General features: G+C 40.2%; 1 protein-coding gene and 1 long non-coding RNA gene across 14 annotated transcripts in view; one reads left to right on the top strand and one right to left on the bottom strand.

Moving 5' to 3' along the window:
• Positions 1-25,006, top strand: part of tenm1 (teneurin transmembrane protein 1) — a 2,164,854-nt gene that overhangs the window by 2,011,798 nt on the left and 128,050 nt on the right. For 12 of the 13 annotated variants that reach the window (XM_048544387.1, XM_059651404.1, XM_059651405.1 and 9 more), the window contains 3 exons: positions 12,364-12,549; positions 12,662-12,688; positions 15,296-15,442. In XM_048544387.1, the coding sequence (XP_048400344.1) occupies positions 12,364-12,549; positions 12,662-12,688; positions 15,296-15,442 (360 nt within the window). The remainder of the gene's footprint in view (positions 1-12,363; positions 12,550-12,661; positions 12,689-15,295; positions 15,443-25,006) is intronic. The other variant, XM_048544391.1, reaches the window with a different exon arrangement.
• LOC125458767 (uncharacterized) lies at positions 2,632-8,124 on the bottom strand. Its single transcript, XR_007248900.2, has 4 exons — positions 8,069-8,124; positions 7,759-7,800; positions 6,933-7,156; positions 2,632-3,890 (listed from the first exon to the last, which is right to left on the bottom strand). It is a non-coding gene; the product is annotated as an uncharacterized LOC125458767 (long non-coding RNA).

The following is a 25,006-nucleotide window of genomic DNA, read 5'->3' as shown; positions in this document are numbered from 1 at the left end:
GCTAGATTTTCCTACTCACTGTTGCAAGGCATAATGGTTGGGTCATTGAATGATGCCAGGATGAAATATGGCTATTATGACCTCCATATGAAATTAGGCTGTAGACATTTAACATCTGGAATGGTAGGCGAAGGTGAGTGAGTGTTTGAAGGTTACTGAACCTGGTTGATCATACTCCAGAAGCAGTTGCACATACTGTGGAGAAAAAGGGAAATGCTTTATCCATATTCTCTTAAGGACAGAGGTTCCATTTCCAAGTCGACTCTCTGTAAATATTGTGGTGTGGTATACCAAGTATAAATTTGAAAACATGGAAGGAGCAGAGATATGTAGAACAACACAGCAAGGCCAATAATTCAGTTGGAAACTGCTCAGACAGTAAAGCCTGATTAGAATGAGCATGAAGGCATATGAACCAATATGATGTTAGCATTTTGAGCCTATTGGCAAGGCTCACTCAAGAGTCAAATCGAACATAAATGACAGAAAATCTCCAAGCTGTAATCCAGATAGGCCAGAAACAGAACGATGTAATAGATGCTGGGTCATTGAATAAATTTTTAAGGTGGAGATAGATGGATTTTTAAGTAGTAATAGGTTGAAGGGTTTTGAAGAGCGGGTAGGAAAGTAGAGTTGAAGCTGAGTTGAGATCTGCCGTTATTGTACCAAATGGTGGAGCAAGCTTGAAGAGCTGAATTACTTACTCATGCACATACTTTTTATATTCGTATGTTCTAATGGGTTAATCACTCGCTGAAACAAGCTCCACAAAGGAAGCTGCTAACTTCTTTTAAACCATTTTGTTATATGTAGCTCTTACTGTATGTCTTACAAGTTGGCTGTTTCTGTGCTATTTTGATTTTTGTTGTTCAAAGGAAGTTCAGAGAAATTCTTTGAGCCTTTCTGAAGATCCTTAGCAGTGTAGTTCATCTAAAACATAAGACTGTGCAACCAAGTTCTGTCACTGAACACACTTCTGTGAAGTTGCAGTATCCCCCGGGTATATACCCATGTTCTTCTCTGGAGCCTATAAATAATCTGGATTGGATTGACAGACAGATGCATTTGCTTCTTAGCCATTCTAATAGGACACATCCTTACACTGCATTTATGGTTTTCATGCATTGGCCTACTGAAACAAAAATCCCCAAAAGATTCACTCACAGAGCCAGACATGTAAACCAGTTCCAGCACAGGCACAGCTTTGTCAATGGCTCTGATGATTACAGTTGTATCGATTTTTGTATGGCAGGCTCCATTCCTACGAGCGTGAGAGATCTCAATTACATTTCCCAATCTTTTATAAGCATTTACTTCGAACAGGTCACTTAGATATTGTTTGGCAGTGTCAATGATTTTATTAACTTTGCTCTGGAAAGTAGTTAAAAGAAAGAAAATGATTTCCGCTTATACTGTATAATGGAATTCTTACAAGTGCAGAGCAAAACTAACTGAACCAGCATGGCCATATGTGCCTAGCTCACACCATATTCATGAATACAAGGGGCTAGCACTCTATGAATGTTTGTCACCTGTGACTAGAGAATCAGAATTATGGGTGATCTAAATCCCTGACCATACCTATGAACCTACATCCTGACAAATGTCGAATCATTTTAAGAGTCGAAAAGAATGGAGGGGTGCCTGATAGGCTGTTGTCACGACTGCATTGCCAAAGGTGAAGGCCTGATGAGAGGTGCAACATAGTTCCATTAGACTTGCTGCCACAATCCTCAAGCTATTTCACCAAGATCTGATAAAGTGCTGCCAATGGAGTGAATGTAGCTATGAGGAATTGTCTAACTATTGTTGCCCACTGTGCCTTGAATTATGCTGCTATGTAAAGCCTTTCAGCTATGGAACAAATGGAAAAAGACAGGTTGGAACAAATATAAGATGTGGTCTGCCATGAGGTTAGAGAAATTGGATGCACAATCAGCATTTCAATCTGAAAGAGCCAACAGAGTAACTGAAAGAGAGGACAAATCTTCATTTAATTATACCTTTAATTGGCACTAGTCATCTTCACAGATGTTAAAATAAAGACTCCTTGCCAGTGGTTCCTGACATATATCAAGACAGATGAATGAAAATAATTTCTCCAGTACCTTTAATCAGGCTTATAGCTGACAAGTGAACATTAACTTTTACAATACAACTCACTGATACTGTAGTAGACGTAAATGGTCTGAGTCTTTGACCTTTTCACCTCATTTTAAGAGGTCCCCCAACAGAAGGTTAAAATGTTTATGGATTTAGTAAAAACACCTCCTGAATCTGGACTGACCCTGCAAGAACTGATTTCTCATAAAAAACTGAAAGAACTGTGGATACTGTAAATCATGAACAAGATCAAATTTGCCGGGAAAGTTCAGCAGGTCTGGCAGGATCTGTAATGGGAAAAGCAGAGTTAACATTTCGGGCCCAGCAGCCATAATATAACAATGAGTAATCAGCGTTAACGTTTTGGGTCCGGTCACCCTTCCTGAGAACTGATGGTGTCGGGAAAACGTCAGTTTATATAACTTATGTAAACGTCAGTTTACAAACAGATGTTTTCCATCCGCTCTGAGGAAGGGTCACCTGACCCAAAACGTTAACACTGATTTCTCATTGTTATATTGTGGCTGCTGGGGCCTGTAACTTCAGCACATTACTACAAATATTTGAGTGAAATGCCTGAGGGTTTTGTATGTGGCCTCACCCTGAGAGAAACTGTCAGTATATGTGGTAGTTCTTGACACAGCTGTGATTTTAGATGCTCATTCAGCAAACGTACAGGTCTGTGCAAGAACGGACTAGTGGGTTACAAAGTACCTCTTGAAGATTTGAGTGGTGTGTCAAGTTGATTCTGTCATATGGTGAATTCAATCAAAGCAGGCTACTCTAATTGAGAGCTCAACATTTGTATCGTCATAAATCAGACCATGAATTATGGTCACTGTGCCTGTGTTATGATACCGGCCAATGAGGACTTCAGTCCAGTGGACTACTTCTTGTGGCAGTTTTCACATCTTGCTGCTGCTTGATATTCCCAAAGATGCCTCGTAAATGCCTTTCTATACTGTGAAATCTATATCTCTTTGATCAGTAAATGAAGCAGTCTTCAAGTTGACACTCTTCCAACAACAAAAATTTGCATACATGTTGAACCATTAATGTGCAAATTATATTATATAGAGCTTTGTGGATGTGTAATTAGATACAGATCACCACCAAGTAAAAGAAGGAAACAGAAGAAGGGATGACTAACAGCTTGGTCACAGAAATAAGTTGATCAGATGGTTTTAATGGCAGATAAAGAGATGAGGAGGTAAAACTTCGGGTCCAGAATTAAAACTAGAAGTAACAACGGTGTGCCTGAAAATTCGACAATCAATGAGTGGATATCAGAACAGGTATGTTTTATGTAGATTGAAATGGATGGTAGTTATGACAGACAGACAGACAATGAGGGCAGAAGTTCAGCTTAGGGGAATTCACAATTATAAATATTCCGGTTCAGCCAGATGCAGAGGCTGGATGGAATTTGGAAATAGTGGTAAGAATACAGAATTATGGTTCAGAACAGGCATAATTTCTTTTACTTTCTTAAAATTAAATGTGAGCTTGATTTGTAGTGGGAGGAATGCAATGCCACATCCTCACTGCAAAATACATGGTGTAAGGGGGCAGAGGGACATACTGTTAGAGACGTGTTACAAATCATTACAAGTAATGCCTTGGGCTAAAAGGCCTCAAAATGCAAACAAAGTACTCAAGTTCATTTTTACAGGAATGGAATTGAAAATCAGAAAAGTTTTGTCAATGTCTATAAACCTTTGCTTATAAAACCCTTGGCACAGTGCGAACTCTTCCGGTCTCCACATTGTTGAAATTATACAACATTCCTGGAGAAAATGCAAAAGATATTTATTAGAGATTGCCAAAGTGCATCTTAGGCTTTAAGAATTTATGTCACCACTCTTAACAATTAATTTGACAACATACCTCAGTCGCTTTGCTCTTCTAATCTAGTTAATCTAGGCTGGAGTTCTTTTCTCAGAAAAGGGAAACTTGTGGGGGAGCCTGATTTTAAGAGTATGGAGAATTTATAGGACTAAGCAAGCAGATGTGACTCCACTAGTGGGTGAGACCAGAACAAGTGGCCATAAGTATAACAAAGTCATTAATAGCATAGTGAAAATTCTCTACTTAAAGAATGGTTTGAATATGGTACATGTTTGCAACAAAGATAGCTGAGACAGCTAGCATAGCTTCCTTCAAAGGGAATTTGATAAACACTTGGCAGAAATATGTAAGAGTGGGGAGGTGGATGGAAGATGGATAAAGGAGTAGATAGGTGGAGAGGAGACGGACAGGTCAAGGAGATGGGGTTGGAGCCAGAAAAGGTGAGTGTAGGTGGGGAGTTGGGGTGGGGGTTGGTCAGTCAAGGGAGGACAGACAGGTCAAGGAGGTGGGGATGAGACTGGTAAGCAGGAGGTGGGGGTGGGGGTTGAGGTGAGAGAAGCAAATAGGTGGGAGAAAAAACATACAAGTCAAGGAGACTGGGAAGAGCTGGGCTGGTTTTGGGATGAGGTCGGGCGTGGGGATGAGCTGGGCTTGTTTGGGGATGCAGTCAGGGAAGGGGAGATTTTGGAGCTTGTGAAGCCCACATTGATACCATTGGGCTGCAGGGTTCCCAAGCGAAGTATGAGGTGCTGTTCCTGCAACCTTCGGGTGGCATCATTGTAGCACTGCAGGAGGCCCAGGATAGACATGTCGTCCAAGGAGTGGGAGGAGGAGTTGAAGTGGTTCACGACTGGCAGGTGCAGCCATTTGTCACAAACTGAATATCGTGTGTTCCACATAGCGGTCTCCATGCCTCCGCTTGGTTTCCTGGATTAGAGGAGGCCACATCGGGAACAGCGGATACAATATACCACATTAGCAGATGAGCAGGTGAACATCTGTTTAATGTGGAAGGTTTTCTTGGGGCCTCGAATGAAGGTGAGGGGGATGGTGAAAGGGCAGGTGTTGCACTTCCTGCGGTTGCAGGGGAAAGTGCTGGGTGTGGTGGGGCTGGTGGGGAGTGTGGAGCGAACAAGGGAGCCACGGAGAGAGTGGTCCCTCCAGAAAGCAGGTAAGGGTGGGGAGAGAAAAATGTCGTTGGCAGTGGCGTCAGATTGCAGATGGTGGAAGTGGCCGAGGATGATGCATTGGATCTGGAGGTTGGTGGTGTGGTACATGAGGAAGAGGGGGATTCTGTTTTCGCTGAATGCCTCATCTCAGGAGTAGATGCGGCAGAGGTGGAGAAATTGGGAATAGGGGATGGCATTCTTGCGGGAAGGTGGGTGAGAGGAGGTGTATTCTAGGTAGCCGTGGGAGTCAGTAGGCTTGAAATATATTCTAAGTAGCCAGGTAGCATCTAGATAGCTGCCACAAGGAGCTCAAACAGTTCATCTACTTTGCTAACGCCTTCCACCGCAATCTCAAGTTCACTTGGACCATCTCCGATACCTTTCTCTCCTTCCTGGATATCTCTGTTTCCATCTCAGGCAACCACATGGAATAAGCTCCCACGAGGAGCTCGAACAGTTCATCCACTTTACCAACGCCTTCCACCCCAACCTAAAGTTCACCTGGACCATCTCTGATATCTCTCTCTCCTTCCTGGACATCTCTGTTTCCATCTCTGGCAACCACATGGAATAACCTACAATCTCTTTTACTATTATATCTGTCTTTATTTAATCAGCAAGTTTAGCAACCACATTTGTGGTTCATTCATTCAAGTATTTATTCTAAATTGTAAATAATTGAGGTCCCACACACACACACATATATATATGTGTTTATATGAATAAAGTTTGGACATGGTTGGTACGGAATATAAACAATGACATGACTCTTTTTGTACTGGATGGCCTGTGTCACTGCTGTAAATGTTATCAAACAAAGTAGTACTAGGAACAGGAATTCAGAACTTCATGTATTCAGTGGGTTATAGGAAGAGATGATACAAGCTATGTTAACTACAAATAGAAAAGCAAAATTCAACAGATACTCGGGATCTGATACAAAATAAAACAGATAATGTTGGATATAATCAGCGGGACTGGCAGTATCTGGGGAAAAATAAATCTATTTGAAGTTGCAAGCTAATAGCCTTGTAATGTTGATCAGGATTATATGCTGAGGGTGAACGTCCTGATTTCAGCGTAAAAGTTGATGCAGCCGTAACTGCTTTTACTTCTGTGGTACTGCACATTTTAAGCTTCAGTCCATGGACCTTCAGTTAATATAAAGTGAGAAATTGTCCTTCTCCAGGATTAGGTCCACCCTTATAAAGTGAATCAGGGTTAGGCAGTGTCACCATGAGTAATCGTCATTGCCTGTACTGTAGAAGGCCCTGGAGAAAGACCAGCTGTGAATGATCTGGAACTCCAGGCAGTCAAGGATCTTGATAGAACCAGGGTGCAAGAGCCTTGTGAGAATGATGGGAGTGTATGTTGGATTCAGTGGGGGAAGGGGAGCTGGAAGCACTGGACCATGGTGGGAAAACTATATACAGAGGCTTGTGAATGACACTGGGATGCCAGGAAGGAGGTGCACACCACTTCTCCTGTCAGCAATCCATAGTGTCAAACGTGCCAAGCTGCACATTGTCTATGGCTTTTCTTGCTGCCCATCAAACCTGAGTAACGGGAAATGAGGCTCCTCATAAGGCCTTGGTTGGACCTTGCCATCTGCAAAATCACGGTGAGAATGGGCACAGAGAGGCGAGCAGCAAGTTTGCTGATGTTGGAATTCTGCCCTATTTATAAGCCTACCTGTCTGATTTCCCATCTGTAATTTCCAGCCTGTTAACACAGCTTCACTTGACACAGATGCTGCTTTACCTGCTGAGTATTTTCAACATCTCCTGTTTTTATTTTATTTAAATTAACTACCTTTGTATTTTGAGAGAAGGTCAGCCTCTTTTGAACACCAGATCATAGAAGTAGCAGTAGGTGTAGGCCATTTGGCCCTGTGAGCTCATTCTGCCATTTAATGAGATCATGGCTGATCTTCTACATCAATATCATTTTCCTATACGAATCCAATACTTTTTGATGTCCTCAATATCTGGAAATCTACATATGTCTGCCTTGAATGTAGTCAATGATTGAGCCTTCTAGAATAAGGAATGGCATTGTAATACATAGAAAAGAGCAATTTAAGACAGAAATTAACAATGACATTTTAAGGTATTTTTCACTATGTCTGCCTTGAACGTAGTCAATGATTGAGCCTTCTAGAATAAGGAATTCCAGAGAATTAGCATAGTATCTTGGCATTGGCGCCATATTAGTAGCACCACCAACAATTTAAAGCATCCACAAATATTATTGATTAAATTATTAATTCTTTTACTTTCAGTTTCTGCTTTTGTTTTGAACATTTGCCTTTAGAGGGCATGCAAACAGGAAATGTTTTGAAGGAGTTGCTGAGCCCACTGGTATATGCAAGATGAGTGAATACATATTGATATAATAGAATTACTGAAACGCCCTCAGTTAATCGCTATGCCTCTTCATAATTCAACTCCCTCAGACTGGTGGATTCATTGAATCTGGAAATCGGTTCAGCACACAGTATTATTGGCGGCTCTTAAACAAAAATACTCTAAAGATCAACACAACTGCATAGAGGAAAAATGCTGTTTGTAATCTATCAGTAGTGTATTTTGTTCCTATAAAATAAATAATGCTGGTGACAATAATTATGAGTACTCACTTCATATTCTTACTCATGGATTTACTGTCGGAGATTACTATGCTGCAAACAGAAGAAAGAATTTTAGTTAATTTTTATTTCCTTTCCATAGATTTCCTTTCCATTTGTTCTCCATGATCTTGGTACAATTCTATTGTAGCATACACAAGGAAATGAATCCTTAACTTGTTGAATGTTTGTGACTAAAGCAGTGGATTGAGGGCACTGGTACTGTCCTCTTGGCCCAGAGCTTTTGGTCCTTATCCCATGCAAGGACATGCCGGCGATGGTAGATTTATTTTATAACATGATCAAGCAGGTTGATTGTCACCTTGTAAATTTTTCCTGTTAGTCTGATGCTAAATGGTTTGAGCAGGTGAGTTTCCTAGTCAGCGAACCTGCAGATAAAAAACAGATAATGTTGGATATAATCAGCAGGACTGGCAGTATCTGAGGAGAAAGAAATAAATTTGATGTTCCAGGCTAATAGCCTTGCAATGTTGATCAGGATTATATGCTGAGGGTGAACTTCCTGATTTCAGCGTAAAAGTTGATGCAGCCGTATCTGCCTTTACTTCAGCGGTACTGCACATTTTAAGCTTCAGCCCGTGGACCTTTAGTTAATATAAAGTGAAAAATTGTCCTTCTCCAGACAAAGGCAATACAATGCACCAATTTACCATTAAGCATGGGTGAATCAAATGGAAGTCCATGGCCCAACCCTTTGAAAGGAAGATGGGAAGAAAAGACAGAGATAATGGGAACTGCAGATGCTGGAGAATCCAAGATAACAAAGTGTGAAGCTGGCTGAACAAAGCAGGCCAAGCAGCATCTCAGGAGCATGGCTGCGTGGCCTGCTGTGTTCATCCAGCTTCACACTTTGTTATCTGGGAAGAAAAGACAGACTGGCTAAGGCAGTACCTTTTCTCCACAGTGGGAACTAACATTCATCTTTTTAAAAGATTAGAATGCACTATAGTTTAGTAGGTAAAAGAAAGATCAATCATTCTGTTGGAAATAAGCTGTTTAAGATTACTTATAATTGACCTTACATGGAAATGGCATTGTAATACATAGAAAAGAGCAATTTAAGATAGAAATTAGCAATGACATTTTAAGGTATTTTTCACTTAATAAATAGCTATTAAATAGAAGAGTGCATGACTTATTTCCTGTTTGGTATTTAAGATACAAAGGCAAATTCTACAATCCTTTGTTGTGAGAAAGCTGTGTGCAACCAATGCAGGGTTGTACTGCAAAAGCAGACTCTGTGTCAATAATTCTCCAGGTCTTCCAGCCTAATTCCAGTTTAATCTATTTGATCAAGCTAAAATGTTTCTGTTCAATCCATGATTGAACACAAATGCAATAGGAAAAACATTTAAAATACAGACCCAGCATAATTCAGCAGTCATCATACTAGTCTTACTCTCATTTCTGTGTGAGTTCATTTTAAACAGGAGTGGAGAAATCTTCACAGACTGAAACATGCTTAAATAAATTCTGGGAGTTGACTCATTAAAATGTCTTTTATAATTTTTTTTCATTTTCTTATTAAAGTTTTTATCCCAAGTTTCCAAAATTTTTGGTTCTGTACCCCTGTCCTTTCAGAACTTAGCAGCTAATAAAATAGTATATTCACAAAAGGCAGATTACAGTCCACAGTGAAAACATTGTTGCAGTACCAAAACAAAATGTCCGCTGTTAGATCTCATTTTGTTATTAAGGAACGCCTAACTCAATCTTGAGTGCACTAATAATTATAGTGACAACAAATTTAAGATATTCAATCAAGCTCATCACGTGGCTCAGCTATGCTAGACAAAAGCAATGTACGTTCATATGTCAGGATATGTTGGTGCAAAGGAATATGGTGAAGGCGTTTACCTTTAGGGAGTTGGAGAACCTATATCTCCCCGTTGCTTTCTCCATGGTAATATCTTAGCCAATCAAAGTTGCCAACCAATTAGCTCCTTGTTCTTCTGTAGTAAAATTGTTGTGATTATTTGAAATTTAGCATTCTTGTGTTTATCCTGATGTGCACAATTTGAAAATTTAAGCAACATGTCTCTCTTTTCAGCAAAGCTCAAGTGTTAATTTGTTTTTTTGTTCCCCCAAAGTCTTTAAGAAAACCTGGGAAGTGAAAGGTCAGAATTCTTATTTCAGACAAGGCTAAGATTTATTTAATTGCATTAACAATCCACGGAAGCATGTGTGAATAAAAATAATTGCAATCATGAAACGTGACAGCATTGCAGGAGATAATTTGGTTTATCATGTCTGCATCACATCTTTGCTCAAATAATCCAAAACTAATCCCCCTGACCTGCTCAGACATTGCCTTGTATTTTTCTGTCCTTCAAATATCAATCAAATTTTCTCTTAAAAGAGATACTGACTTAATTCCTTTAGGCAAAACTTTTTATGTGCTGGCAAGTTTCTGCATAAAAACAATCGTGATAGTTTCTGTTCTCTCATTTGATCATTTTAAACTGATGATACTTCATCATTTGTTCATTTCCCAAATAGAACTTTTTTTTCATTTATGAACCTTATCAAAATTCTTCATGATTGAAAACTCTCTGTTAGATCTGAAAAAGTCTGATTAAGTCTCCTTTAAACATTTTATGTTCTAGTGGATGTCAGTTCTCTTCACTTAATTATGGATCCAGGGAAAGGATAGCCAGGTATGCAGGCGTATCATAGATCATTAAACAGTGGAAAGCAAAAAGAAGGAAAATTATGTATGAATATTAATTTTAAAAAAAGGAGAATCATAATCATGTGTTTTTTAATTTTTTTACTCATGGGGTGAGGGTGTCTCTGACTAGGCCAGCATGTATCCCTAATTGCCCAGAGGGCAGTTAATCATTAGCCACATTGCTGAACTCACATGGAGGTCAGACCAGGTAAGGATGGTAGTTTTCCTTCCTTAAAGGACAGTAGTGAATCAGATGGGTTTTTCTCACAACTGACAGTGGATTCATGGTCATCATTAGACTCTTAATCCCAGATATTTATTGAATTCAAATTCCATCATCTGCTGTGGCGGGGTTTGAAGTTCCCATTATCTCTGATCACAATTTTAACCTCACTGCGAAGCTTCTTCCAAGCTGCTTAATCTGAACAAGTTACCCTCCTCCTTCTGGACCAACCTCAGGGGATCTCTCTCTCACTGCAACTCTCTTGTGGTCTCATCTACCCATCTTCAGTCCGCCTCCCCCTCTCTCCCTATTTATTTCAGAATCTTCTCCCCATCCCCCTTTTCTGATGAAGGGTCTAGGCCCGAAACGTCAGCTTTTGTCCTCGTAAGATGCTGCTTGGCCTGCTGTGTTCATCCAGCCCCACACTTTGATATCTTGGATTCTCCAGCATCTGCAGTTCCCATTATATCACTCCAAAAAACATTACCTGGGTCTCTAGATTAACAGTCCAATGACAATACCACTAGGCCATTGCCTCCCCCATCCCCTTCAAGGTGCAAGCAAACTGAACGAATGATGAAAAAGTAAAATAATTTTTACAGTGTGCCTAAAATTCTTTTCTGACTGTAATTTTTAAGCACCTCAACATGTGCTGAAGCATTCATTGCTAGACTAATGGAAAAAAACCAGTACAGATCAGAAGATATGATCCTGGGACAGTGCAGAGGACGTTGTGATTGCATTATGTTAAATTTAATGATGATTGGAAGAGATACAAGTGGCACACAAATCAAAATATTATACTATAAAAAGAATGCTTGAGTATGGAGAGGAAAGTATTACCTAAGAGATGGATTAACAGCTGATAATATAGAAAAGATAAATGAATAGAATTTCTGCACAATTAAAACAAACTAGCCAAGAGCGTATGCAAATAAAGGCAAAGGTAAATTTGAAATTCCTTCAGGTCAGTGTGACAGGGCCTCTGATTATGACTGGTGTAATTTTTATAAGCATAAACCATGATGCGTTCCTTTCCTACTATACCTTCTAGCCTCTATCCACACCATCTCTGAGACATCTTAGTCTCACTTCTGTAATATTGCCCAACTTCTCTCCTGTCCCTGTAGATCTTCTGCAAAAATCCTCATTACTGCCTTTGTTACTTTTAGACTTAACAATTTCAATGTACTTCTGGATAGTCTTCAGCATTCTTCACTTTATAAATTTCAGGTCATTTTAAACCCTGTTGCCCATATCTTAGCTGCACTAATTTTCATTCTTTGGGCTTCTGAGCCTGAGACAAATGAACAACTTAAAAGCCAATGCTGAACTAAGCCAACAAACATTAAATGAACAGCTTCTAATATACAGCCACTGGGCATAGCATATTTCCCTTAAAATGAAGTTGATAGTACAGCCATCTGTTTCCAGATTATACAGGGGTGTTACTTTCTGTTATTGCAGATGAATTAAATCTTTCTGTCGTAAATTTGGACTGAAACCAAGCACCATAGCCAAATGCTCAGTTTTTCCAATAGTGAACTAGTAAAAAGCTAGTTGGCTCATTTTTAAAAAATTCTCTCTGGTACACTAATAAAATGCTTAACTTGGCATTTACCGTATGGTTCAAATGTGCTAAGCATAATGGGTCAAATGATTAAGATGTTAAAACAACAAATTATTCTGTTGTCTCCTGCAGAAATTTGTGAGGTGGATTGTGGCAAGCATGGCATATGTTTGGATGGCTCATGTCACTGTGAGAAGGGCTGGGGCAGCCTAAATTGTGACCAGCATGAATGCCACCCACGTTGTACTGAACATGGAAAGTGTAAGGATGGCAAGTGTCAGTGCAGCCCTGGCTGGGAAGGAGAACACTGCACAGTTGGTAAGAAAAACCCAGATGTTTTATCGTCTCATAAAAACAGTCTGTATTATCAATATTTTTCAATTCGTACTTTTCTTGCCTCATAGATGTTTTTTTCTTCTCTGTTCTTAAGCACAACATTTGGATAATGTTGTAAAAGGTAAGAATCTGTCCATAATATATCTTCATCCATTTGCACTGATGTGACCATAAGTCTGCTTACTGGGCCAGGAATCTTTACCCAATATAGCTTTCAAGATGAGTATTTCTTTAAAATATCTCACAATATTTTAGAAAGCAATGGTACAATAGGTAAGAAAAGGTTGGTTGTCTTAAGAGTATTGAGAAAGAATGGAAATTAAAATTAGTAAGGGATCCAAAACAGGAGACCAAATCACTATGAACCAATTTACACCATCGCATAGATGCTATGCTTTAAAAAGAGAGACAGCCTTGGGTATTTTGAATATGTGCTATTTATAGGTAGAAAGATTGTGCCACCATTCCTCTTTCCTGGGCTCACTCTAAGTGACAATTTTGTTTATAGTGGCCAAGGAATAACTGCTCATGACTCTTTACAAGAAACAGCTCTTATTCTAACAATATATAGTTCATTGCATGATAGTGTTGGGGCAGAGTGACTAAATGAAGAACTCAATGCCAAGGTCCACTTCAAGCATCAAAGAGTTTGTTGTTTTACTGCAGTGGAGAGAAAAACTCTGTCAGTCCAGGGACTAGCCTACTGAACAAAAGGAAGCATACACTTTTTGTACATATTCTTTTAGCCGGCCTTTGACTGCTACAACTTCTGAAGTTTTAAGGGAAGGTCACTTGATCTGAAACGTAAACTCTGATTTCTGTCCACAGATGCTGCCCGAACTGCTGAGCTTTTCTAGCAATTACTGTTTTTGTTTGTAGATTAGTCATGTGACTGTCCAATCAGACCATGGACAGTTTTCGGTTATCCCATGATGTTTACTAAAATGTCGTATGACTTACCCTTGGGCCTTCATATGACAACTTGTTCAACTTGCTCCAGCACCAGTTACTCAGTACGCCTTTTTTAATCAGAAGGGAGCTTCTTCACTTTGCCTGAGACTGGACCGGAACGTAGTTAAATTCCCTATTGTCTGTAGACTTATAAATTCTACTTCTGATGTATAACATTTGGCTCCAATTATCTCAGAGCCTTAACTGATGTCGGTCAGACCCTTCCCTTCTATCCCATGATCAAAACAGGTTTTGAACTTTAAAAGCAGATGTAGTACTTTTAACTTTGATTTGTTTCCAGTTTTCTCCAATGTATAACGTACATTATTCTCTCTGTACCTTCTTGCCCCACTCTACATATTTTTAGATTTGAGTACTTTTGAATATAATGTGCAATCAGAGCAAAATTTATTGCTAATATTTTCCAGTAATCTGCTGAATTGTTCTCATACATTCGTCCAGTTCATTGCAACCAAAATCAATCAGTTGCTTCTTTTGCATAATTCTGAAGTATAGATATTTCATTTTTTCTATTGTCTCGAAGGTGAGCTCATAACAAAGACACAAGCAAATATCTTCATTCATAGAATTGTAGAATGGGCCGACAATTAGTTTTTATTAACTTAATTTGTGTCCCATGAAAGCAAACCAACAGATGAATAAAGCCAAATTAACTTAAGATTAATTAAAATCATTACAGAATACATGTTCTGGTCAAGTGAGTCAGCCTCCAGAACAGATCATCAGTATTTGGAAGGACATTGAAAATAACAAGGCAATGACAGTAAAATTAATCATTTGAGTAAACAAAAATGTATTAGCATTATAATTCACTGCTCTTGATATGACGTTGGTGGCACAATATGTTCAAAGTTGACACTTTGAGTGGTGAGTCCCTACACATTACAAAAGTGAGAGAAAATACGAAGAAAATACAATTTTATCAAATCTTTTAAATAACAATTATGATTTATGAACAGATTTCTTGCTCAAATCTGAGGTAGAATTCAGTGGGATAGAGGGGAACATTTTAATTTGAAGGATAATTGGCAAGAATCCAAACATTTCCCATAATTTTATCTACAAAATAAAAATGACGATTGCGTTATACTTGTTAAATTGTTTACAATGTTAGGTTATTAGACAATATCAGTGAATGAGTTCACACATGAATTTAAGCAGGCAAAATGCACGAGACCAATGTATTCTAGTGTAATTTATTCAATCTGCACCGTTGTCTAGGCCCCCAAACAATTGGACAAGGCAACAACATTTTCTATGTAGTATAATGCATCAGCTGTTCAAGGTGCATTATTTCCTACGCTCAAGAAGCCAAACGCAGATCAGATGGCCATTTTACCAAATGCTTTGACAAGTGCAACCATGCACGTCTTGTTGCTTACAACTGTATTTCTGTGCTCTCGATCTGACTGATGTATCTATAGTATTCTCACAGTTCCAGTGATGCTCAAGGATTGTTACATGTGAACTGTTACCTTGCTTGTTCAGTCCAGACACTAACCTGTCGAGCATTTGAATCGCTTTCTACGTAGTGTTTAAAACTAAGTAATGTGCCTTTTAACTAGGTCAATATATTTTTCTTCCAAACATAGCACTGGTGTTGTATTATCTTTTGTCTAACCCCCACTGTGTCACTGTTTAAACAAAGGCCTTTTGTTTAAGTATGTTGTATTTTTCATATGTATAAATATCTTGAGGATATAACATTGGTGCTGTAGTAACTGATTTAATATTTTTCTTTTTATAATTCTGTTAGAGGGATGCCCTGGCTTATGCAATGGAAATGGGAGGTGTACATTGGATCAAAATGGATGGCATTGTGTTTGCCAAGGAGGCTGGAGTGGGTTGGGATGTAATGTTATCATGGAACTGGTGTGCGATGATAAAAGAGACAATGATGGAGGTACAGTATTTCACGGTTTGAATTTTTAATTGAAATAGCACCTCAGTTTAACTCATTTTGTAAAATATACTGGTGTAGTCTTTCACCAAAGTACTGACTTCTGCAGCGATTTGATTTCAGTTCTGACCAGTGCCTAGATGACAGCACCTAATTTATTATGACTCCAAGATAACAAAGTGTGAAGCTGGATGAACACAGCAGGCCAAACAGCATCTCAGGAGCACAAAAGCTGACGTTTTGGGCCTCGACCCTTCATCAGAGAGGGGGATGGGGAGAGGGTTCTGAAATGAATAGGGAGAGAGGGGGAGGCGGACTGAAGATGGATAGAGGAGGAGATAGGTGGAGAGGAGAGTATAGGTGGGGAGGTAGGGAGGGGATAGGTCAGTCCAGGGAGGACGGACAGGTCAAGGAGGCGGGATGAGGTTTGTAGGTGGGAAATGGAGGAGCGGCTGAGGTTGGAGGAGGGGATAGGTGAGAGGAAGAACAGGTTAGGGAGGCGAGGATGAGCTGGGCTAGTTTTGTGATGCAGTGGGGTGAGGGGACGAGCTAGGCTGGTTTTGGGATGCAGTGTGGGAGGGGGAGATTTTGAAGCTTGTGAAGCTTGTCCCCTCCTCCCACCTCAGCCACTCCTCTATTTCCCACCTACCAACCTCATCCCGCCTCCTTGACCTGTCCGTCCTCCCTGGACTGACCTATCCCCTCCCTACCTCCCCACCTATACTCTCCTCTCCACCTATCTTCTTTTCTCTCCATCTTCGGTCCGCCTCCCCCTCTCTCCCTATTCATTTCAGAACCCTTTCCCCATCCCCCTCTGATGAAGGGTCGAGGCCCAAAAAGTCAGCTTTTGTGCTCCTGAGATGCTGTTTGGCCTGCTGTGTTCATCCAGCCCCACACTTTGTTATCTTAGATTCTCCAGCATCTGCAGTTCCCATTATCTCTTATTATGACTCCAGTTGGGTTTTCCCCAGATCAATACACTCCCAAGTGAGGAGGGAGGAATTAGCTATCCTACTTCACCCAACCCACATCTCAACTTGCTCTCAATACAATTAACTTAAAATAAGGTGTCCCTTCTCTGAAATATTTCTTTCCTAGGTCCAATACATTCATGTTTCAAAAGGAACAAATTATTCCAGGTTTTCTCGGGATAAGAAAAAAACTGGTTTTATTAGTTAATAAAACACAAGGAAAAATAATAAAACACAAAATACATACACAGATTAGAAATGAGAAGGGAGAAAACACGTGAATGGCCACTTGAAATGTCATAACATTCAAGGTGATGAGGAAAGTGCCTTGTGTAGTTTAGATAGGTCAATGAGCCAAAGGACCTGGTCTGTGCTCTATGACTCAATGACATAACATTTGAAAAAGACGTAGAAATTAGTCTTTGACTTGTCCATGAGGATTAGATGGTGAAATGTTATTGCCATTAAATTGGATGGTTCTGGAAGCATGAATCTTGGCAGAGGAGCAGTTAGTATGGAGATTGTTTCTGTTGAGATGATAATCAACTTCCAGTATCGCCACAACCATAGGAGAGTATAGATTGTATGGTCTCTGATGAAGGGTCTAGGCCCAAATCATCAGCTTTTGTGCTCCTGAGATGCTGCTTGGCCTGCTGTGTTCATCCAGCTCCACACTTTGTTATCATAGGAGAGTATAATTTGGTTTTGCATTGCATCTCTTACTTTGAAGTTTCTGTGCGTGAAGTTCCTTGACATTCTCCAAGTCTGGTATTCCGCTTGGAACGAAGTATAATTAATCTACTTAGGAATTTTCCAGACATCACAGAATTATTTCCTGAGAATTTACATTCACATCTATCTTGGCCAATAAATCTTTCTCGTCACTTTTATTTGTCACAACACAGCCAGTCTTATTAAAAAAAAAATCAATATGTCCATTCAGAATTCTGGGCTATGATCTGTTGTCATGAAATTTCACAAACACCAAATGGTCTCTAATATTTATGTGGCCAGACTGCAGACAAAAGGTTTGTTCCACAACTACGATTTAGAGCAAATTTTTCAACCAGAAAATAGCTTCATACAGTGGCTCAGTGATTAGCACTGCAGCCTCACAGCACCAGGGACCTGGGTTCAATTCCAACCTCGGGTGACTGTTTGTGTGGAGTTTGCACATTCTCCCCGTGTCTGCATGGGTTTCCTCCGGGTACTCCGGTTTCCTCCCACAGTCCAAAGATGCGCAGGCAAAGATCAGCCATGCTAAATTGCCCATAGTGTTCAGGGGGGTGTGGGTTATAGGGGGATGGGTCTGGGTGGGATGCTTCAAGGGGCGGTGTGGACTTGTTGGGCCAAAGGGCCTGTTTCCACACTATAGGAAATCTAATCTTTAATTCTGATCTGATATCTATCTGTAGTAAACATAAGATTCTAGAGATATGAAATAAAAAAGAAAAAGTGCTGTGAGAAACTCAGCAAGTCTGGAAGTATCTGTGGTCAGGAACACATTGATAATGGACTGAAATTTCCCATTTTTTGGCAAAGTGATTTTATAGTGAGATTCATGGCACCCAGTCTGTTATGGCCGATGGCACTGTTTCTCGTGTAATCTTCCACTCTTCATCTCAATAATTATGATTTTGGACAGTGCCCATTTCATGGAATCTTATGGCAGTAGAAGTGGAAATGCTCATCCTTGCTGCCAGGACTTTGCAATATTCATGTCGATGGCAGCATATTTAAGCCCCAACTCCACAGCACTATAAACAGGGAACTGGTCTTCTCACTGTGGTCCAGCATGGTTAACTCCAGGGAAATGGCTCAGAAAGGTAAGTTAGCTCCTTGATTCACCAGCAGCAACCTGAAGGCACTCATGGACAGAACAATGGAAAGAAGGACAGTTATTTTTCTTGCTGACCTGTGGAAGAGGCCATATCACCAAAGAGAGTGTGTCCTGGGTCAATGCAGTGTGTCAGGTGAAACAGCAGTGCAAATAGAAAGTTAATGGCCTTCTGCACTCTGTAAGGGTGTAAGTTACACCATCTCCTGTCTGCTACCTCATGGTCTTAGGACCACCACTCAGTCTAACTCTGCCACTGTACTCACTTCTCACAAAGTCTTATGGACTATAACCCTCACTTTTTTATGTATCATGTCCAATGAATTGGCTCTCATTCACCTAACCCTTTGCAATTCCTTCTCACTCACTCAAGACATCTCATCACCTCTCCTCCTCCAGCATCACCATCTACTCTTCCATCCACCTCGATCCTTCCTTTGGTTTTATTGTGGAAAGAAATGACTCACAACTGGACCAAGAGTTTGAAAACCATGGAGATGCTGTGGACAGACGCTCCTCACATCATATGAGGAAAAGATTTGGATTTGTCTGTAGAAGAGAGTAGCCACACTTGTGGGGTAGATAGGACTTAATGGTCACCTAACCAAGTAAGGTTCATTGTGATGTTTAGTTCTGCTCTCTCATTACCTCTAGAATGAACTCATTTGTAACCTGCAAAAATGTTTATCCCTCTTAACCAACTAATTCCATCTCTTAGCAGTATTCAGTGAACCACTGTCTCAAAGAGACTAGTGGCAGAGGCTATTGGCTCCTGCTCAACCCCTGTGGAGGAAGCCAGTGAACCTTCTGAAGATTCACTGGCAAGGCTTTTTCCTACGCCCTCAGCCAGTTCTGAGGCAATCTCCTCAGTGCTTTCTACATTAGACTTGAGAGCACTATCCGGCAAACATATCACTGATGTATCTCTGCAGTTCATCAAGGAAGAAATACCGTGGTTCTCTTGCTCTCAAAGGACTTCTGAAAACCAAATATCTTCTCTGCCCCAGGCAGAAGATAAACCCATGTTCTCAGCTTTTAGTAACTGGGCCAAAATGCACGGGCAGGCCCAGGAACAGCAGGTAGGCTTGTCAGAGGCAGTTGGCATACTGGGTTAAACAGTCCATTGATGCTATCAGTATCATGCTTCTTCTAGCCTGTGTACATCTGGCAGGTAAGACAGCTTGGCATCTGCCAAGGAGACCCAAATCCAAAGCACTCAGTTTCTCCAGGACTTAGGGACAGACCTGTATTCCATCCCTCTAGACATAACTGCTCAGCGTCATTGACAAGATAAAAGGGAGACAAGGAACATCAACCTCATTCTTGATGCCCCTTCCTCTCAAGTAGACAGGGTGGTGCCAGCTGGCATCCAGATGGAGAGGGAACCATACATAATGCCCCCAGTACCATCCTCTCAGAATATATCAGAGGAGCCTGGCCAGTCCATCTTCTGCTGGCCTCTGATGCCAAAGCCTGAGTAGCCCTAGTCAGAGAGGGTGAGCCTAGATCTGAGCAGAACACTTGTAGTGGGCCTCAGCCCTCAAGACCCAATCATCAATGTGGTGACCAGCCAAGTCTTCTACGTCAACAGGGCCAATCACTGAGCAGACTGTCTCCACCCCATTTAATGTAGTCACTAATGTACCCAATTTGCCCCCAGAAACCAAAATCTTTGAAAGTTGTCATGCCCTTGGTGACCATTCACTCTCCTTGTGAAGATTGTGACTTGTGAAAACCCTCCTCCCAGAGTTCCTTGTCACCTTCTATGTTCCATGAGACCCCAGCTTCTGCCTTGAATTACCTCTTTTCTTTGTAATGAGTCCTTCAGCACCAATTCAACAACCTTCATCCCCAGGCTAAGGTTTCAATGTTCCCCAGGACTCCATAGATTGGCTCTGATAAACCCTGTGAGACTTAATGCCCTAATCCCAGGATTGATCAGACCTCTGGACTGATTACAAAGTGCAGGCCTGACTGATCAAGGCTCAGACCTTGGACAGATACCGCCAAAGCACCATAACTGACACCATGCCTGTAATTGCTGGTCTGGTTGCACTTGGCCTACAGGAAACCTATGGCCTAAAGCCTGGACTGCAAAGACTCATATAGGACTAAACACCTGACTGATCACAGCCAATGACAGGAGTAGGATTGACGAGCCCCTTGCCTGACCATGGCGGACCCTCTAATTGACCATAGTCCCCTTTGACCCGACTAAGGACTAATCAGTTTAAACTTTGAGACATGGCTATTTGGTTGAGGCACTTGCAGTGTGTTTGTCATGTAACATGCTGCCACGTGCTACAGGTTTGACACCGATGCAGCATGTCATCATACAGCAACATGTTTATCACCTTGACTAGTCAACGCATTGAAATATGACTAGCTGCCTGCCTCTCCCTGGGCACCTAAAAGCAGTGCAAGCCACAGAGGCTGGCAGCCTTCAAATAAGTGCAAAGTGACTGAGTGTTAAGAAACAAAGCTTAGAGCTGTGTGATGCTTCCTGAATGTATGCAAAATTTATGTATAACCTTCGAAGCAACCAACTAGGCAGAAGTGTGCAGGTCATAATATACCTGAGCCCAAAGTGAAGTCCTGAAGGGCTGAAGTGATGCATGAGTGTCTCTGAAAGCAGACATGATGTTGTGCTGAGACTTGTGTTTTGCTGATGCCACGATGATTAGGCAAAGGAAATGGGGAGCACATAGGGAAATGTCGATAAAGACCTGGAGAAGCAATCAGTCAACTTCTAGTTAATTGCTGGATCTCTCATGTTGGGAATTGTACCATCTAGTTACTTGGCAAGGAGACAAAATTTGGAAGTTGAAGAGAAGAGAGTCAAATTGGGCTATTAAAGAGTTGCAATGCATGAATGTAAAGTCATCGCCACTCATTTACAAAATTCTGACCTTAAGTGTTCAAACCTTCAGGGCAATATCAGAATTTATTTTTTTCAATGTGAAGATTCTGATCTGTTTTTGAATTTCACCATATTTTCTCACATTTCTCACCATTGCCCACACTGCTGAAGAGAATGGAAAATGTTCTCAATGTTTCCAGCTCAGCAACTCTTCTCAGATTGACTTATGTTCATTTGCCAGAGGGGATTGGTATTTTGAAATTGGAAAGGAGGACCTTGGTGTCTTTTACTTTCCCACTTAGCCCATGGCCTTGAAGTCTAATTGCCTCACCTCAGAACCATTTGGATCTTTGAGATCCGCTAGTTCAGCCCAGAGCGTGCATCTTTGTGACGTTGTGACTGTTGATGAAGTAGTTGACTCTCAACTACTTGCAGTACCCTTTGTTGTGCATCTTGCCCATACATCCCAGGTTTCCCATTAACAGCAGATTTCATATTAAGTTGGAAAACATCTTTACAAAAATAAGGAAAATAAAACCAATATTCCATTTGTGCTGGTTTACCTCCTCATTAAGACAAAATGTGCTAGTGTATTTTTGAACTGCTGCTTTGTGAATACTTCAAACATCATGCACTCTGTCCTAAATGCAATAAACCCACAACTAATGCCTTTTGGCCTTGCAATTAAGTTATCATTCAAGATGACTCCTTAAGATGAATATGAAAATACTTGTAGGAATTCTGTTAATGAGGCCATGTTTTGTGAGAGCCGATTCACATATTCTCGTTTAGTATGTGAAGTGTAAATCTCAATAAAGCCTAGGATGCCAGGAGATAAAATTAAAACATTTCTTTCAGTAAGAATGCTTCATGCTAGAGGATTCTTTTCTCAATTTAATAGAATTACATGAATTTACAATTGTTTGGTTATGCAAAACTTGAGTCTTGCTGAAAAAAATACCTTCAGTTGAAGCTTATTGTCTTGTACCACTCAGGACAATTCTTAAGAAATATTGACGTAAAGGGAAAACAATATTTATATTATATGTGATGAGAGTCCTGATTGATTGACAAGTGGACCCGGATTTTTTAAGGCATTGCCACTAAGAATTCACCATTTAATATGAGTGTCATGAAATTAGCTATGCAGAGCTATTATAAGGTTGCTATAGTCCATAACAAAGTGCAGCTGCACTGTTCATTTAAATCTATTTCATCGATTGAAGACAGCATAATGATTACGATGATGACTCTGTACTATTCCTGGGAAGATGAAAGAAATTGGGGCATTCTGAGCAGGTTTAATTAAATCTTCTTTATATAGAAAAGGTTTACATTTGAATCAATTTACGTGACATTGTATAAAAGATTTTAGTGAGGTAAACATAATGCACAAAATATTATTTTTCATGAGGTTCACTGTAGATATATTTAAACCTAACCATTTGTCAGACAAAGACCTATTTTAGGATCAATCACTGTGAGACTCCAGGCACTCTGCTCAATCTAGTTTCTGAGATGGACCCCAAGGCTTTCATTTAATAAGTTAATTTCATTGCGCCTAATGCACCAATGTTAACTTCTGTTGTTGGTTGAAGAAATAAGCACAGATGGATTCCTAACTCTGTGGAATACAATATTAATTATTTATTTTTGGATATTTTAGTGCAAACTAACCAATCTCCTCTGACATTGCTCAAACTGAGTTAGAGCCAGCCTGCCCAATAGAATCACAGAATTGTGAGGTGCCAAAGGAGGCATTCAGTCCATTATGTCTGCACCAGTTCTATTGCCTACTGCTAAACTGCTACCTTTTTACCATATCGCTGCACAACATTTGAATCGAAATAAACATTCAACGCCCTCTTGAATTCCTCAGTTGAACCCGCCTCCATGATATTTCCATATCTGAACAATTCACAGTGTGAAAAGTTTAGACTGATAAATGGACTGTCTAACTTCAAATAATGCTGATCTTGTTTAAGTTGATCTCACCTGGTGCACATCCTGTGCGCTGTAATCTGTATACCTTACTCTGCCCAAGTATGTTTTCCTTTCACACTGCGATCTCTATGTCCTTGCTTACTGTGATCAACCTGTACTGCTCGCAACCAAATCTTTTCACTGCTCTTAAGTACACATGACAATAAATCAAATCAATCAGTTTACTCTCACATCATCCTTATTTCTTTTGCAAACCACTTTAAATGTATGCATCCTCATTTTTTTTTTGTTTATGAGCAGGAACAGCTTCTCCCTATCTATTCAGCCCAGCCCTCTTATGATTTTGACAAACTCTACAAAATCTCCTCGCAGTATTCTTCACTCAAGAACAACAGTCTTAATTGTTTCCACATATCCAAATGACTGAATTCTTCATTCCTGCAAATCACTGCTGCATTGTTTCTCTCGTATTAAAATGTTTCCTATAGTGCGGTACCCACAACTGTACACACTACTCCAGCTGATGTATAATAAGTGTCTTGTACAAACACAACATCATCAACTTGTGCTTGTGCTATGTGCCTCTATTAATAAAGCAGAGGAGTCGCCAATGTATTCAATGACTACATAGCCCATTCTTTAAGGATGAAACTGCATTTGTTCGGTATTTGCAGTGCGACAGTAACAGAGGAAATTAATTCCCAAATGGGAAATTCCGTTCAGTGTCTGCACAAGTCTTAATAGGGCCACTAAGGGATCTAGTTAAAGGGCAGGGGAGTTTCTGTTCCATTGTCTGACCTATCCCAACCACCAAACCAGGCTGTTCTAAAATGGCTTAGAGATAGGTCAATGTCAATAAATGGGCATGTCAGTTAATGCAATACACTGCAGAAAGGATTGCCAACAGTTGTATGGACGTGACTATTTACAGATTCACCCAAAGAATTTGGAAGCAGGAATAGTGCATACATTTACTGTCGGTAATCATTTACTAATTCTAAGATCCCTCTTTAATTATTTCCTGGAACTTAACACCAGATCTATTGTACACAGAGAATCATCATGGTCTCATAAATAATGTTTGTTAAACACTTCTCTCAAGCTGCATTGGAAATCGGTCAATATTTATGGCTTTACATTAATACAGAATACATCAGCATTTATATTGTGCCTGTCACATACCAACTGTTCAAATTAAAGAAATTGCTTCTCATATTAAAAAAGAATATACTTAGAGAAAAAGTAATCAAAGGAACTAAACTGCAATCCAGTTTGGTGGCTCTTTTTTCTCAAATCTGTTTTAAACCATTTACTCCTTACTGAAACTTACGCTCATTGGCCTGAGACAGGTCTGGCAGGGGGAAAAGATTCTCATGATCTAATCAGTCCATTCCTCTCATTTGCTTCAATCGGATCCACCCTCCACCTCCTCTGCTCCAAGGAAAATAAATCCAGCCTATCCCTAACTGAGACTTTTCATCCCAAATAACATCCTGGTGAATCTCCTCTGAACAATTTCCAGTACTATCACATCCTTCAGATATTGAGGTGATAAGAGGTGAACTCTATCTGTGGCCTAACCACTGTTTTATAAAGTAGTGCCAAAACTTCCTTGCTTCTATATTTTACATCCCACTTAATAAAGCCAAACATCCTGTATGCCGCCTTTGCCATCCTGTCTAACTGTGCGAACAACTTCAGGGATCTATGGGTTTCCACACCAAGATCTGTTTATTCTTCATTACTGCGTAGGGACCTACCATTCATTGTGTATATCCTTACCTTATTAGACTTCCCAAAATGCACTTATCAGGATTAAGTAAATCTGTGAAGAGAGAGGAGAAGTATTCATTTAAGACCTCACCCACATTCACTGGCCTCATGCAAAGGTTGCCCCTTAGATCTCTAATAAGCCCCAATCTTTCCATGGCAATCCTCTTACTTTTAACATACTT

The sequence above is a fragment of the Stegostoma tigrinum genome, chromosome 15 (assembly GCF_030684315.1).
Source record: "Stegostoma tigrinum isolate sSteTig4 chromosome 15, sSteTig4.hap1, whole genome shotgun sequence".
NCBI lineage: Eukaryota > Metazoa > Chordata > Chondrichthyes > Orectolobiformes > Stegostomatidae > Stegostoma > Stegostoma tigrinum.
Note: the sequence above shows the minus strand (reverse complement) of the source record. Positions and strands in the feature narration are given on the sequence as shown.